The 17,136-nt window shown below is 36.8% G+C and overlaps 1 protein-coding gene across 4 annotated transcripts in view; it reads right to left on the bottom strand.

Annotated features, from left to right (window-relative positions):
- The window catches only part of LOC106880926 (mitogen-activated protein kinase kinase kinase 7-like), a 427,548-nt gene that overhangs the window by 374,305 nt on the left and 36,107 nt on the right, over positions 1-17,136 (bottom strand). For all 4 annotated transcript variants that reach the window (XM_089338807.1, XM_089338806.1, XM_089338808.1 and 1 more), the window contains exon 3: positions 4,488-4,533. In XM_089338807.1, the coding sequence (XP_089194933.1) occupies positions 4,488-4,533 (46 nt within the window). The remainder of the gene's footprint in view (positions 1-4,487; positions 4,534-17,136) is intronic.

Genomic DNA, 17,136 nt, shown 5'->3' with positions numbered 1-17,136 from the left:
TTGCATTTTGCTATTTATTCATATATTTATAGGGGGATTTTTATAAAAAAAAAAATATACCCTTTTCTCTCTATAGATAGCAATGTGGTTGAAGAGTCTGCTTTCTAAAGATAAAATTCAAGGCTTGATTCCACTGCCATTGTACTTTCAGCAGGTGTCTTCTTCTGAAACCTTACATTGATCAATGTTATACGAAAGGAATTTGATAAACAGAAACTGTCCACAACCTCTCTATGTATTTGGTAATCTAAAGCCTGTAAGAAACAGACTTCTGTTAGAGGCCTGTGAGACTTTAAGTAGCTTGGAGCCAATCAAGCTGTTTTAAATAATACCATGGAAACACTACTAAATGTGTTGAGTGCTCTTTTCTTTCATTTGTCTACTCGTTAGTTCGCGCGTGCATGCATGTGTGTGTGTGTGTGTGTGTGTGTGTGTGTGTGTGTGTATGTGTGTATATATATATGTATATATATATAGAGCATCGAGCTTACGATCGTGAGGTTGTGAGTTCGATTCCTGGACCGGGCTGCGTGTTGTGTTCTTGAGCAAGACACTTTATTTCACGTTGCTCCAGTTAACTCAGCTGTAGAAATGAGTTGCAACATCACTGGTGCCAGGCTGTATCGTCCTTTGCCGTTTCCTTTCGATAACATCAGTGGTGTGAAGAGGAGAGGCTGGTATGCATGGGCGACTGCTGGCCTTCCATAAACAACCTTGCCCAGACTTGGTGCAATCCTCTTGGTGCAATCCCATTCGGTCATTTATGATGGAAGGGGGGTCTCCACACACACACACATACACAAAAAGTTCCTGGCTTTGAGTAAAAGAAAATACAGGAGGATCAGTTAATTATGATTTTATTTGACATATTCACTCTCAGGTTCACACACTTATTGGAGCAGTCCTTCAGTTTTTCCAGGCCCTTGGAACTTTTCAGCACCCCCTCGCAATCATTATCATTGTTTTAATGCCCATTTTTCCATACATCCATGGATCAGATGTAATTTGCTGAGGCAGATTTTCTACAGCTGGATGCCCTTCCTGTCACCAACCATCACTCATTTCCAAGTAAGGTAATATTTCCCTCACGGCCAGACATATTTTTTACAAAAGACTGAAAACGAACACATGCTCTTCATTACAACAATCACATAATGTCAAGACAAGGGTACACACAAGTATACAAGAAAGCGAAGGCAGAGAAGGAGGAGGAGGAGTAGGAGGAGGCAAAGATGGTTAAGAAGACAGTGAAGAAGAAAAGGAGGTGGTGGAGGAAGTAAACGAGGTGAAGAAATTGAAGGCGGTGGTGTAGGCAGTAGTGGTGGTGGTGGTGGTGGTGATGGTGGCAGTGAAGATGATGTGGAAGGTGAAACTAGATAAAAGTAACGATGTTGTTGTCGATGTTTATTTCACCAGAGGGCAGCAACCCCACTGATCACACAGACCTCTGATCAAAGGGTATTCCAGCCATGACCAGCCATTGTCATAGCTGAAATCTCTTTGATCATATTTTCAAAACAGACATGTTGTACAGGCACCCACCACCACCACCCCACACCCAGCATCACCATGACCGCCGCCCACCACCCGGCACCAGACCCCCCACCCCTGTGAGATAAAATTGACACTATTCTCTTAACGGCTGATAGTACATTATTTACTTGTATACTGAAAATTTACTGCTTAAAGTCTATATAACTTATTAATGTCTTTCGTGTTTGGGGGTGGGTGGGTGGGTGGACGGGTATGTGTGTGTGTGATTAAGTTTGTTAGTAAGCATGTCTATGTGTGTGTATATGTGTGTGTGTGTGTGTGTGTATGCATGTACATGTGTATGTAGGTATACAAAGTGTACATGTGCTCATGGGTGTGATTATAGTTGTATGCAAGCATGTAATATCTGTATGTATTTATGCATATGTACAAGTGTGTATATGCATAGACACATGTAAATGTGTGTGTGTGTGTGTGTGTATACATATATATATATATATATATATATATATATATATATATATATATATATACACACACACACACACACATAAAGTGTGTACATGTGTGTGTATATATATATATATGCATGTCTATATTTATGTCTATTATGCTTATGTATAAATACATGCATATATAAATATATATATACACACACACGTGTGTGTATGTGTATGCATGGGGATGCATGGTAGTAGAGTTGTGTAATGTGGGTGATGTGATGCCTCCACTGCAGTATTACTCGCAGTCCTCTTGTTTACAGCTCACTGCCACAATGTGAGACATGACATAATGCTGGAAGCTGTCTGGTATACGAGTTATCCATGCCTGTATACATCCACCACATATACATTAAAAACCAGGCCTCTCCATGACCACAATTAACTTAATGCATTGTGGCACTGGCTCAACTTGTTGGGAGATTTCAGAGCAACTGTAGGTCTGAGAGGCAGTTTGCAGGCCCACTCTGGTGGATATACCTTGGTACCGTACCTTGGCATAAAACTGTAGTTTTCAACCGGAGTCCATATGACCCATGGTTGAGATCCATACAAGATTTTGTCGTTAAAAATTATGTGCAATAAATTGGATTTACTTCTACAATACATAAAATATTTTAGCAATTTTTTTTTTTTAAACAATTCCTAATAATATTTAATTCTAAAAATGCACAGTGCTGGTGCCACATAACAGGTGCTCATGCCGGTGCCACATAAAAGCACCCTGTACACTTTGTAAAAGAGAGGGTGTTAGGAAGGGCACCCAGCCGTAGAAACCATGCCAAAACAAATGACTCAGGCCTGGTGCAGCCCTCGAGCTTACCAGCTCCAGTCAAACCATCCAACTCATACTAGCATGGAGAAGGGATATTAAATCATCATCAGCATCATCATAATTAACATATCAAACAAGGCCAACTAAAAGTTTGAAAACAAGCATGAACATCTCAGACAAACTTATGAAATACATTGGACAAGTAAAGGATCAATCAATATCTGAAAATATTACAGTTGAGTGATAGGACAGTAACAGCAGGGAGAGAAGCACAGACAGCAAGATCTTTATTGCAAAGTAGTTTCGAGAGAAATGCAGGAAGCAACTTCAGAATCTGTCCGTTGGATTTATGGATCTGTCAAAAGCTACTGATAATGTAATCAAGGAACTTGTGTGGGATGTTCTCAGATACTTTGGTTGCCTACCAAACTTTGTGAATCTCCTCCAACATGTCTGTATACAGCTGTTGGCTTGAGTTGTTATTGGAAAAGCAGAAAGCTAAGCCCTTAAGTCTTAAGATGGGGGTTAGGTAAGGCTGACAGTTAACTGCTGTAGCGTTTCACAGTTTTCTTAATTGTGTGACTACAATGTTCATCATCATCATCATCATCATCGTCATCATCGTTTAACGTCCACTTTCCATGCTAGCATGGCTTGGACGATTTGACTGAGGACTGGTGGACCAGGAGGCGACACCAGGCTCCAATCTGATTTGGCAGAGTTTCTACAGCTGGATGCCCTTCCTAATGCCAACCACTTCAAGAGTGTAATGGGTGCTTTTACGTGCCACCGGCACGAGGGCCAGTCAGGCGGGTACTGGCAACAGCCACACTCGGAATGGTGTATTTTACATGCCACCTGCACAGGGCCAGTCCAGGGGCACTGGCAACAATCTCGCTTGGATGTCTTACTGGCAAAGGCCACGCTCAAAATGGTGTATTACGTGTCACCTGCACAGGAGCCAGTCCATCAGCACTGGCAACGATCTCGCTCGAATGTCTTTTCACGTGCCACTGGCACAAGTGCCAGGAAGGCGACGTTGATAACGATCACGCTGGTGCTATTGTGCTGTTATACATAAGAATAGAAAATTTGAAGAGCATCACTATTAGCGTTGAGGAACCTCTATAATATAGGAAATATAGAAAGAGTGCAGGTCACCATTGAGCTTGGATCTTAACACATCTTTGAGATCTAGATTTGAACTTAAAATTAAACTGAAGCAAACTAATAATGAACTTTCTTCATCAACCATCAACCTTCAACTCATTGTCTTTCCATTAAAGAAGAGAAAAAGTGGAAAGAATACTTGACATCCAGATAGGTAGATTGTCGAGAAAATATGGTTAAGTGTCTTGCCTAAGGAAGCTACTGTAACTAAAGCAAATTGATAACGAGCTTTGTTCATCGATTATCAAAAGTCAACCTCGAATCCAATGTCATTCCATTACAGAAGGGGAAAAAAGTGGAACAAATACCCAACTTCAGATAGGCAGATTAGAGAAAGTAGAGTTAAGTGTCTTGCCTAAGGAAGCTGCTGTAACAGCAGTGATGGATTTAACTTCACCACTGATGAGACAAAACATCAAAACATTATCAGGTTATGTCACACATTAATCATGTCATGTGACACACAACTTTTACAGTTAACAATAATTCTATGCCGATGAAATAAAAGAAAACAATATATTGAATTAAGAAAAAAAAACATAGCTTACCATTGTAGAGGGAGCCACCTTCTGCATATTCCATCACCAAACATACCTAGAACGAATCCAAAATATTTTCAACTTTAAAATATTGATTTCTCACATGGGTACAATGCAATAATAAATAAATAGTTGTGAGAGTGTGTTTTGCCAAACCGCTACGTTACAGGGACGTAAACACACCAACATTAGTTGTCAAGCAGTGGTGGGGAGAACAAACACAGATAAACATATACACACACATATATATATACAACAGGCTTGTACATATGTATGTGTGTATACATGTATATGTGAGTATGTCTGAGTATGTGTGTGTACACATGAATATATGCACATGTATTTATATATACATTTGTACATGCACACATTTATATATATATATATATAATATATACACATAGATATATTAAGACACACAAGCACATAGATGCAAAACAAGGTGGAAAAAATAGTTATTGAATACCAAAGGTAGAGTCATATAATATTTATTGAAGCTAAAAATACAAAAATCTTCACAACAGTTTGTAAAGATTGCTTTACAGTTTTAATAAATTACAGATAAATTAATACACACGTGTCTGTACCTGTGTGTGTGTATATATATATATATATATATATATATATATACATCTATGTGTATCTGTGTGTGTGTATACACACACATACACGTTGGAAGATATATATATATATATATATATATATATATATATATATATATATATATATACACACACACACAAACAAACAAACAAACAAACACAGACATATGTATAGACATTTATGTGATTGTGTGGTGTGAGTGTATATGTGTGTGTGTGTGTGTGTGTGTGTGTGTGTGTGTGTGTGTGTGTGTGTGTGTATATATATATATATATATATATATATATATATATATATATATATATATACATATATATATATATATATATATACACACACACATGTTGGTGAAATATATATATATGACTTGAAATAGACTTCTAAGCTGTAACTACACACACAGAGAATGACCAATTAGTAACTTGGCCATTTATTCATCCATCTGAAATATCCACCTCATCCATCTTGCCGCCAACATCTGCTCAGGATGGCCATTATTCAGCTTGGGTTTTAGGTAAGTTTGTTTGGCTTCTTCTTCTTCTTCTCCTTCTTCTTCTTCCACCGACGCCATCGCCCCCCACAAAAGCCTCCAACCCCACCTACCGCCTGTCTCAACCACGTTCGGTGTTGTTGTCGGCATGCTAACCTCTTTGGCTCGACAACTCTATTAATAAACATAACATACAAGCCTCGAAGACATATTTCCCAATAAATGGCAGAGGTCGTTTTCCAAAATGGAAAATATTAGCGTTTAAATTTAAAATTTATAGCTTTTGCACCATTGTAGGAATCGTACGATGTATTAAATACTCTCTCACACACACACACACACACACACAAACATACCCATACACGTACTCACAGACACCTACATATACACACACACACAAACATAAATACACGCACACATTTTCTAGAATTACTTTAACTTGCCATAAATCCTTTAAGAAATAAATTCAAACATGAACAGGTTTGTTTGTTTTTATTTTTATTACTGCTCTTTTTTAGTTCATTTTTATAATTTCAAAAAATTTTTTTTATTTTTTAAAATTCTTCATGTTTTTTATTATTTTTGTTTGGCTTATTTTTTCTCTCTGCATGTGTGTGTGTGTGTGTGTGTGTGTGTGTGTGTGTGTGTGTGTGTGTGTGTGTGTGTGTGTGTGTGTGTGTGTATGATATCGGCTGTTGTCTTTCATATTGAGAAAAATTCATTAATCACTTGAAAACATCTCAAGACTATATTTTTTTGTTTTTCATTTATTTTTTTTTTTTTAACAAAAAACTTGCAAAAGTCTTGTTCAAAATTCATGAAATTCAGATAGCAATTAGATGGAAAGAAGAAAATAGCCCCCACCGAAATGAGAAGAAATCTAAAAGAAAACACACAAAAAAAAAAAAATAACAAACAACCATATACATATATTACACACATACAAATACATAATATATTTAAAAAATGAACTTTTCTTTGATTTTTAGGGGTTTCATTTGTCTTTTTATTTTGTTCATGCTTGTTGTCTTAACATCAGAATTTATTTTATTCTTAACAATTTTGGGGTTTTTTTTTTTATATTTAATAATATTTAATTTCATTCTTCCATTGTATTTCAATTTATTGTATATTTATACATTTTATCTGTAGGGCCAGGGTGCACAAGGGATGGTTCTTATTGTTTTGTTATTGTGATTTTGTTGTTTTTGTGTTTCTCGATGGGCTAGTTTTTGTTTTTGATTTTTGTTGCATTCGTCTTTTTTTTATTTTTTTATTTTTTTTATTTTTGTGATTTGTGCAAAGGAACGAGATGGAAGACAAGAAGGAAGGAAGGAAGGAAGGCCAGTTTGAATGAATTACAATCTAAAATGGTAGAGAGATTTGAGTAATGCAAGTAATTTAATTGTTAAAAACTAACAAAACCTGCAAGTCTCCAAAAAGGCGTTAAGTTTTGTGTGCAAGTGTGCGTGTGTGGTAGCAGTGTGTGAGTATAAGCATGCATGTGTGTGTGTGTGTGTGTGTGTATAAATGTTTAAGTGCTGGCATGTATGTGTATGAGCTCGCGTATACAAGCATGTATAAATGTGTGTGAGCGTGTGTGCGTGTCTCATTGTTTCGTTTCCCACAAAATCAGAATTGTATATTTTGAGAAAAATTTTCATATTTAATTGAATTACAAAATATCAAACAAAACAAAAGACCAAATGCCCTCTTGGCTCTAAATAAATGAATAAATAAATAGGCAAAGAAAAATGATGATGATGATAATAATAATCATGATGAAGATTTCAAATTCTGGAATAAGGCCTGTAATTTCAAGGGCGAGGTTAAGTCAATTACAGGAACACCAGTGATCAACTGGTACTTATTTCATTAACCCCAAAAGGAAGAACGGCAAAAATCAACCTCAGCAGAATTTGAACTCACAACATAAAGATTTTAAAAATGCCACTAAGCGTTTTCACTGATGTGCTAATGGATTATGCTAGCTTGCTGCCTGAGGTCTTAAGGTACAAAATTGTTCTCTTAGTTTTCTGTTTGACAATTCAAATCAAATCCCTTCTGACCCAAAAACGTCATCCACGAAGATGTCGAGAAACCATTAGAGGACAAGAATCATACAATTCCTGACATATATCCACCACCATCTCTCTCTCACTATCTCTGTCTCTCTCTCTCTAAGTCTCTCTTTCTCTCCCTTCTTTTCCAAAAGGAGTATCCTTGTATATCTTCTACAGCAAGACGCCTATCTCTGTCCCCCTATTATTCTTTTAACCTCTCGTCAACTGGCACCCAGCTACCCCACCTCAATACTGGATCTGGCCAGTTTGAACATAAAACAAGAAGAATAATTGGACTAGATACAATCCATATAAATGCTAAAGGGTTAACATCTGTTTTTCATGCTGGCATGGGTTAGATGGTTTGACATGCCCTCAAACCAGAGGGAATAGCCAAGTAGGGACAGGTGGCAAAGTTTAAAGAGATCTCTACTTCTGCTGACAACAAAGGGATTTCATCTTTCCATGTTAAGGAAAGATTGTCCATGTTGCATAAGAGTTAAATTATGGGTACTAAATGCAGAAGACATGGTAAAGAATTAAACGAAATGATACAGACAGGCTCATCTGGATGTGTAATATTAACCCGCTTACCACATACTTCTGGTCACATATTTATTTAATTACAACAAAATATTTTTTTTTTTTGCATTTTTACAATATTTCATAATTAAACTTAAAAACTTAGTACTCATGTTATTTAAATATTCTTGAAACCATGTCAAAGATACAGAAGAAAATATTTTCTCAAATTATGGAAATGTGCCACTGGTAATGCATATGGCATCTGTGTGAAGTTTGCGATGAACCACCAGTGGTACATGTGACAGTTAACATGTTAATGTGTATGAATTTGGAAACAGAAATGAACTGAGAGAAAAAGATTGGGTATACGAGGAAAGTGATGGAGTAGGGAAAAGACAAAACTCTATGAGTACAAAGATGTGATGTGTATGGAAGATAACAGCAGGGTACAGCAATGCCATGTGACCTAAAACGAAGAAACCTGCAGAAGAGGAACACATGGGAAATGGTGGCGAAGATTGATCTCATGAAGCTGAACTTTGTGAGACAGATGACAACAATCCACAATACATGGAAAGATAAGACCTATCTGACTCATGTGATCATAGAAAAACCTATGTAACTACAATGACGATGATACACACACACACACACACATATATACACACACATCTATATGCATACAAATATTCCTAAATATGACTATAAGTGTGCACGTAGAAAAACAAATCCAAAATTGGCAACGAGAAGGATTATTTATATACATACATATCCGTGTATATGTATACATACATACCTATATAAGCAAACATACCCCCACACAACATATAACAATATATATCCATATGTGTGTGTGTGTGTTGTGTATGCATGTTTACATATGAGTGTGTGAGAGTTGTTTGTACATATATATGTATGTATGTTTTAAGACACCAGCACACACACACACACACACACACACACACACACACACACACCTATTCTTGTAAAGACGATGGTGAATCACAATAAATTAACCTCTTTCTCTTCTTCCTCACATGATAATCCCAAATAAGCATAAACCACCATAATAATAATCAAAATGGTGGATATAAACAAAAATAAAATACAATCCAGAAAGAATATCTGCCATATTCTGTAGAGAAATGTCATTCACAATGACGAGATTTCATTGCAAGAGTTAGTTCTTTGTGATATCTGCTTTAGTTTAGACAAATAATACAAAATATTCAAATTTTAAAATGTGCACATACACACAAGCACAAACATAATGCAATATAACACAAATAACAAAAATCAATAACAAATAATTTTTTTTTTTTAATTATACAAAGTAAAACATTATTATTATTATTATTATTATTATCATTTTTTTCCAGTTTTTCAATTTAAGCATATTCAATTCCAAAACTTTAAAATAGTCTTGTTTTGCAGTAAAAATCTTTCGTTTCTAGTTTTGGAATTTTTTTTTTTTTTTTTTTTTGAAAATGAAAAGAATGATAATTTTTGGTTTGGAATATTCAGATTTTTGTTTAATTATGTATTTTATTAATTATTATTTATTTTCTTCCATTTTTTTTTTCTTATTTTTACTAAAGTTGCACCTCCCACCACCACCACCACCACCACCACCATAACCACCACCACCACCACCACCACCACCACCACCACCACCACCACCACCACCACCACACCAACCCAACTTTGCCCACCCACCCATCAACCGAAAATGCTGAAGTAGAAAATGTCACATAAACATTAAAATGAACACCGAAATATTAGCTCACTTTCCCCCCTTCAAGAGATCTGAAGCAACCACCTGTGCCACCCTCACCACCAGTGCCACCAAAATAAGAAAAGGAGAAAAGCTTCCTAAACTAACAACATATTTATGTTTAATCACATGACTAAGAAATTCAGTTCTCAATCACATGCTTCAAGGTTTTATACCATGGAGCATCTTGCTTGATCCTTGTTTCAGTCATTCGATTGTGGCCATGCTGGAGCACCACTTTACAGAATTTTTAGTCCAATGATTCAACCCCTGTACTAATATATATATATATATATATGTACATATATATATATATATATATATATATATATATATATATATATATATATATATATATATATATATATATATATTGTTAGCCTGGTATTTATTCCACCCATCTCTTTTGCCAAACTGCTAAGTTGTAGGGATGTTAACAAACCAACATCAGTTATCAAGTGGTGATGGGACACAAACACAAAGAGACACACACATGTGTATGTATATATGTGTGTATATATGTATGTATGTATGTATGTATGTGTGAGCACGCATGTGTGTGTATGTATGTATATATGTATGTATGAAGGGCTTCTTTCAATTTCCATCTACCAGGTGGGTGGTATCAAAAGGGTTAAAGCAACCAGATCCAGCCTCTCACACCTACCCTGCAATGTCATTCTAAAAATAAACAATCAGCTCATTGAAGCCTTGAAGCTATGAGATAATGTATGATTATTTGAAAACAATGTGAATAAATAAGCATTACTTATGACAGAGAAATCTTGGTAAAGGGTCAAAGCTGAAAAGCAGCAACAACAACAACAACCATTATCATCATCATCATAATTCCTAACACCATTGCAACCACCACAATCACTATCACTAGAGCCCTCGTTACAATGATTGATCATCATCATCATCATCATCATCACCACCAACACTAGTAGATATTTCTTCCTCGCTTTCACCACTGTCCCCACCGCCACCACCATCGCTACCACCACTGCCACCATCATCATCATCATCCTCACCATCGCCACCACCATCATTTTTCCCACTGACACTTCCACTGTCATCTCCACTGACACCTCCTCCACCACCACCACCATCACCACCACCATCATCGCTGTCCTCCACTAACACTCCTCCTCCTCCACTACCACCATTCATCATTCCCACCAACACCTCCACCACCATCATCATTGTCCTCCACTGACACTCCTCCTCCACGTCCACCATCATCATTCACACTGACACCTCCACCACCATCATCATTGTCCTCCACTAACACTCCTCCTCCACGTCCACCATCATCATTCACACTGACACCTCCACCACCATCATCATTGTCCTCCACTGACACTCCTCCTCCACCTCCACCATCATCATTCACACTGACACCTCCACCACCATCATCATTGTCCTCCACTAACACTCCTCCTCCACGTCCACCATCATCGTCCTCCACTGACTCTGATTCCTCCTCCACCACCACCACCATCATCATTGTCCTCCATTGACACTCCCCTTCCTCAGCCTCCTCCATCACCACCACCACAACAAATTCATCCTCCTCACCTTCGCTCACACCATCATCCTTATTGCACCCACCACCACCACAGCCACTAGCACCTCCACCACCAGCAACAGGCTCGTTCTCCTAACCTTCCTTCATCACTCCCACCACCACCTCCACAATCACTCCGATGATGACCACCACCATCATGCTTAAAGATTATTTCATCAACCACCCATCCACACCACTACCGCCAGTGACCACACCACCAAAACTGGTCTTCTGAAATGAGATTAGATCTGGAGAGAAGCAGCTTGTCATCTCCACAATGCCACCACTGCCACCACCACCACCATCCCCACTCCACTCCACTCCACTCCCCCTTCGCCAGCTCCTGTCCATACTAGTCCAGTCTTCTGTCCACTCCTGACCTGTCTTGTCCTCTACTCTTCCGACCTGTCCTGGCCCATCCCTTCCTACCCCACAATCCCATCTTTTTTTATATAATGCTTATCTATCTAATGCAGCAGCAGCAGCGGTAAGGAGCTATTTATATGGGAGATCTGATCCAACAACCTGGCTTTGGAAGGAGAAGGAGGAGGAGGAGGAGAAGGAGAAGAAGAAGAAGAAGAAAGGGAAACAAAAACAATGATATAAAGAAAGAAAAGTAGGAATGAAAGAGAAGGAAAGAGAGAGATAGAAAGAATGAGAGAGAGAGAGAGAGAGAGAGAAAAAAAAGAGAGAGAGAGAGAAAAAAAAGAGAGAGAGAGAGAGAGAGAAAGAAAGAAAGAAAGAAAGAAAGAAAGAAAGAAAGAAAGAAAGAAAGAATGATAGAGAGAAAGAATGAAATAAAGAACAAGAATGAAAGAGAAAAAAGAAAAAAGAAAAGAAAGAAAGAATGAATGAAAGAAAGAACAAGAATGAAAGAGGAAAAGGAAAAGAAAGAAAAAAAGAAAGAAAGAAAGAACAAGAATGAAAAAGGAAAAGAAAGAAAGAAAGAAAGAGGGAAAGAAAGAATGAAAGTAAGAATGAAAGAGAGAAAAGAAAAGAGAGAAAGAAAGAAAGAAAGAATGAAAGAGAGAACGAGAGAGAAAGAACGAAAGGGAAAAAGAAAGAAATGAAAGAAAGAAAAAAAATGGAGAAAGAAAAACCGAAAATAGAGAGAAATAAAGAACAAACAAAAGAGATTTACAAAGAAAAATAGCGTTAGGTTACTTAATTCCCCAACCAATGTTCGTTTTGATTTAGCTTAGGTTTTTCTTGTTTTCTTTTGTCTTTTTTTTTTTATTTTATGTTATATTTTTGCAATTTCACCTTTTTTTATTTATTTATTTTTGCTTTGCTTTTTTGTTTATTTTGGATTGTTTGTTTGTTTGTTTTGGCTTTTTTTCTTTGTTTGTTTGTTTTGGGTTTTTTTGTTGGTTTCTTTTTTAGTTTTGGAAGTTGCTGCTGCATTACAAAATGGCTTCATCCATACCATTCCATACCAATTCCATTCCATCTGAAGAATTCAACGGTTCTTATTGATCCATTCTTTCCGATATTCGGGGAAAAGCAAAAAGCAACGCAAAAATAGCAACAAACGCAAAAGAACAGGGCAAACAGATAGCTTGACTTTGTTAGGAAATGTTATCACCGTTAATCATCGTCATCATCGTCGTCATCATCGTCATCAAGATCATTACCGTTATCATCATCGTTATTTTCATCATTATAGTCATTATCATGATCGCCATTATCATCATTGCTATCATCATCATCGCCGTCTTCATCAGCTTAACTATCATCATCATCATCAACATCGCTATCATCCTCATCAGCATCACCACTACCACTGCTATCATCATCACTATCATCATCATCGTCATCACTATCATCATCACCATAATTACTATCATCATCATCATCATCACCATCACTGCTATCATCATCACTATCATCATCATTATTACTGCTATCATCATCATCACCATTGCCATCATCATCATCATCATTAATATCATTATCACCATCATCATCATCATCATCATTACCATCATCATCATCATCATCATCACTGCAATTGTCATCATTGACATTCTCACTAACATCATCATCAGCATTGATGTCACCATCGACATACCCACCTCATCATCCTCATCTTCATCGCCATCATCAACAACACCAACACAATCAACATCATCATCACCATGACCACAATACTTATCCTAAAAGTCAACAAAACTACGTAAAAAAAAGAGAGAGAAGAGACAGACAGACAGAAAGAGTGCATAAGGCGGGGAACCATTACAAATAACAAGGAATGGTTAAATTAATTATAGAAATACAATCAAGTCAACAATAATGAGTTCTTGGAGACTGTGTGTGTGTGTGTGTGTGTGTGTGTGTGTGTGTGTGTGTGTATCTTTTATCTTTTTACTTGTTTCAGTCATTAGACTGTGGCCATGCTGGGGCAGTGCCTTGAAGAAGTTTTACTTGAATGAACTGATGCCCATTATTTTTTTTTAAAACTTGGTATTTATTCTATCAGCCTGTTTCTTTGAACTGCTAAGTCATGGGGTTGTAAACACACCAACACTGGTTGTCAAGGACAAACACAGACTCTCATTATATATATATATATATATATATATATATATATATATATAGGTGCAGGCCATGCAGTAAGAAGCTTGCTTCCCAACCACATAGTTCCGGGTTCAGTCCCACTGTTTGGCACCTCGGGCAAGTGTCTTCTACTCTACCTTCTGGCCAACCAAAGCCTTGTAAGTGGATTTAGTAGACAGAAACTGAAAGAAGCTCATCATATATATATATATATATATATATATATATTGCCAAATCAGATTGGAGCCTGGTGTAGCCATCTGGTTTCACCAGTCCTCAGTCAAATCGTCCAACCCATGCTAGCATGGAAAGCGGACGTTAAACAACAATGATGATGATGATGATGATGATATATGCATGTGTTTGTGTTTGTCCCACCACCACCACCATTGCTTGACAACCGATGTTGGTGTGTTTATGTCGGCAAAAGTGACCAATAGGATAAGTACTAGGCTTACAAAGAATAAGTTCTGAAGTCAATTTGTTGGCCACAGTCAAATGACTAAAACAAATTTAAAAAAAATATACATATATATATATATATATAGACATACATGATAGTTTTCTTTCCATTTCTGTCTACCAAATCCATTCTCAAGGATTTGATCAGCCTAAGGCTATAGCAGAAGACACTTGCCCAAAGTGCCACAGAGTGGGACTAAAACCAGAACAATGTAATCGGAAGCCAATCTTCTTACCACACAGCACCAATATATAAAAATTTCTGCATGAGTCTGTGCATGTAATGTGTGTTTGTTTGTGTGTGTCTGTGCATGCATGCATGCATACATGAGCATAACAAACAATAAGACATGCACGTTCAGTTTTCTGATTTCTTGGGCAAAAAAATGTCAGGTTGTTTTAGAAAAGGAAAATGTGTTTTGTCTCTGTTGTTTCGACTTGCTTCTCTATACATATAGCGACATAGATACATACACATCAATGTACGCACACATGTATTTACATACATGCACAAATACAGGTACATACAGTTTCATGCATATACATGCACACACACTGTGCATATTCATATGTGCACAGTGGTTGGTGTTAGGAAGGGCATCCAGCCATACAAACAGACACAGGAGCGTGGTGCATGCTTCTGCCTGGCCAGCCCCTATCGAACCATCCAACCAATGCCAGCATGGAAGGCAGACGTTAAAGAAAGATGTTGATATATGTACATCTATTTATTTATATACATAAATATATACATGTATATATTTAGACAAATATATAAATATATACATACATGAATATATTTTATATATATATATATATATATATATATATATATATATATAGAAATATACATATATACTCTTTTACTCTTTTACTTGTTTCAGTCATTTGACTGTGGCCATGCTGGAGCACCACCTTTAGTCGAGCAAATCGACCCCAGGACTTATTCTTTGTAAGCCTAGTACTTATTCTATCGTCTCTTTTGCCGAACCGCTAAGTTACGGGGACGTAAACACACCAGAATCGGTTGTCAAGCGATGTTGGGGGGACAAACACAGACACGCAAACATATACACACACATACATATATACACATATATACGACGGACTTCTTTCAGTTTCCGTCTACCAAATCCACTCACAAGGCTTTGGTCGGCCCGAGGCTATAGTAGAAGACACTTGCCCAAGGTGCCACGTAGTGGGACTGAACCCGGAACCATGTGGTTGGTAAGCAAGCTACTTACCACACAGCCACTCCTACGCCTATATGAATATATTATATATATATATATATATATATATATATATATATATATATATATATATATATATATATATACAAATATACATATATGAATATATTTATATATATATATATATATATATATATATATATATATATATATATATATATATACATACATACATATACATACATACATATACATACACATACAGATACACATATATACATACACATACATACACATATATATATATATATATATATACACATACATGAATATATTTATATAAATACCGACATACATACACACACATATGCACACACATATGAATATATTTATACAAATATATACATACATACACACATGTATGTATTTATAGAAATATATACATATATACATACACGTATGTATTTATACAAATTTATACAAATATATGCATACATACATGTTTATATTTATACAAATATATACATATACATATATACATGTAGACATAAATATATACATATATACATACACATATGTATATAGTCATAGAAATATATGCATATACACATACATACATGTGTGTGTGTGTGAGCCAAGACTGGAAAAAAGACATGTGATCTTGCAACAGCAATGACAGGCTGGGATTTACTCCGTTGACATAATCCTCGGACTTTCCTATAATCCTTATCCTGCAGGAGGAGTCTGGTATTTGTGTTAACATTAGAGAAGCAAGGATGTAGCAAAATGAAACTGATCTGGAAATCAAACAGTTGGAAAGACATTACCATGTCATCTAAATACAGTAACATAAAATGGTCATGTGCATGTGTGTGTGTCTGTGCGTGCATGAACATCAGAGAGGAAGAGCATGTTAAGATATGCATGTTAGTGTATGTGTGTATATATATATATATATATATATATATATATATATATATATATATATATAGGGGAAAAGGTAGAGACGGAGGGGGAGAAAGAGAGATAAGTATATCTGGATGCATGTGTGGGAGAGGAGGGAAGAGGGACAGAGAGGGGAGAGAGACAGAGAGAGAGGAAGAGAGACACAGAGAGGGGGAGAGAGACACAAAGAGGGAGAGAGACACAGAGGGGGAGAGAGACACACAGAGAGTGGGAGAGAGACACACAGAGAATGGGAGAGAGAGACAGAGAGTGGGGGCAAGAGACACAGAGAGGGAGAGAAACGCAGAGAGGGAGAGAGACACAGAGAAAGGGTGAGAGACACAGAGAGAGGGAGAGAGAGAGAGACAGGGAAGGCATATCAAAATCTATGTACGTATATGTATTTGTAAATATTGTATGGGTATGCGTATGTATGTGCACATACGTATGAGAGGGAGAGAGGGGAGGGGGGCACAT

Source organism: Octopus bimaculoides, chromosome 21, assembly GCF_046866305.1.
Source record: "Octopus bimaculoides isolate indiv1 chromosome 21, ASM4686630v1, whole genome shotgun sequence".
NCBI lineage: Eukaryota > Metazoa > Mollusca > Cephalopoda > Octopoda > Octopodidae > Octopus > Octopus bimaculoides.
The sequence above is the reverse complement of the archived record's forward strand: the minus strand, read 5'-3'. Positions and strand labels throughout refer to the sequence as shown.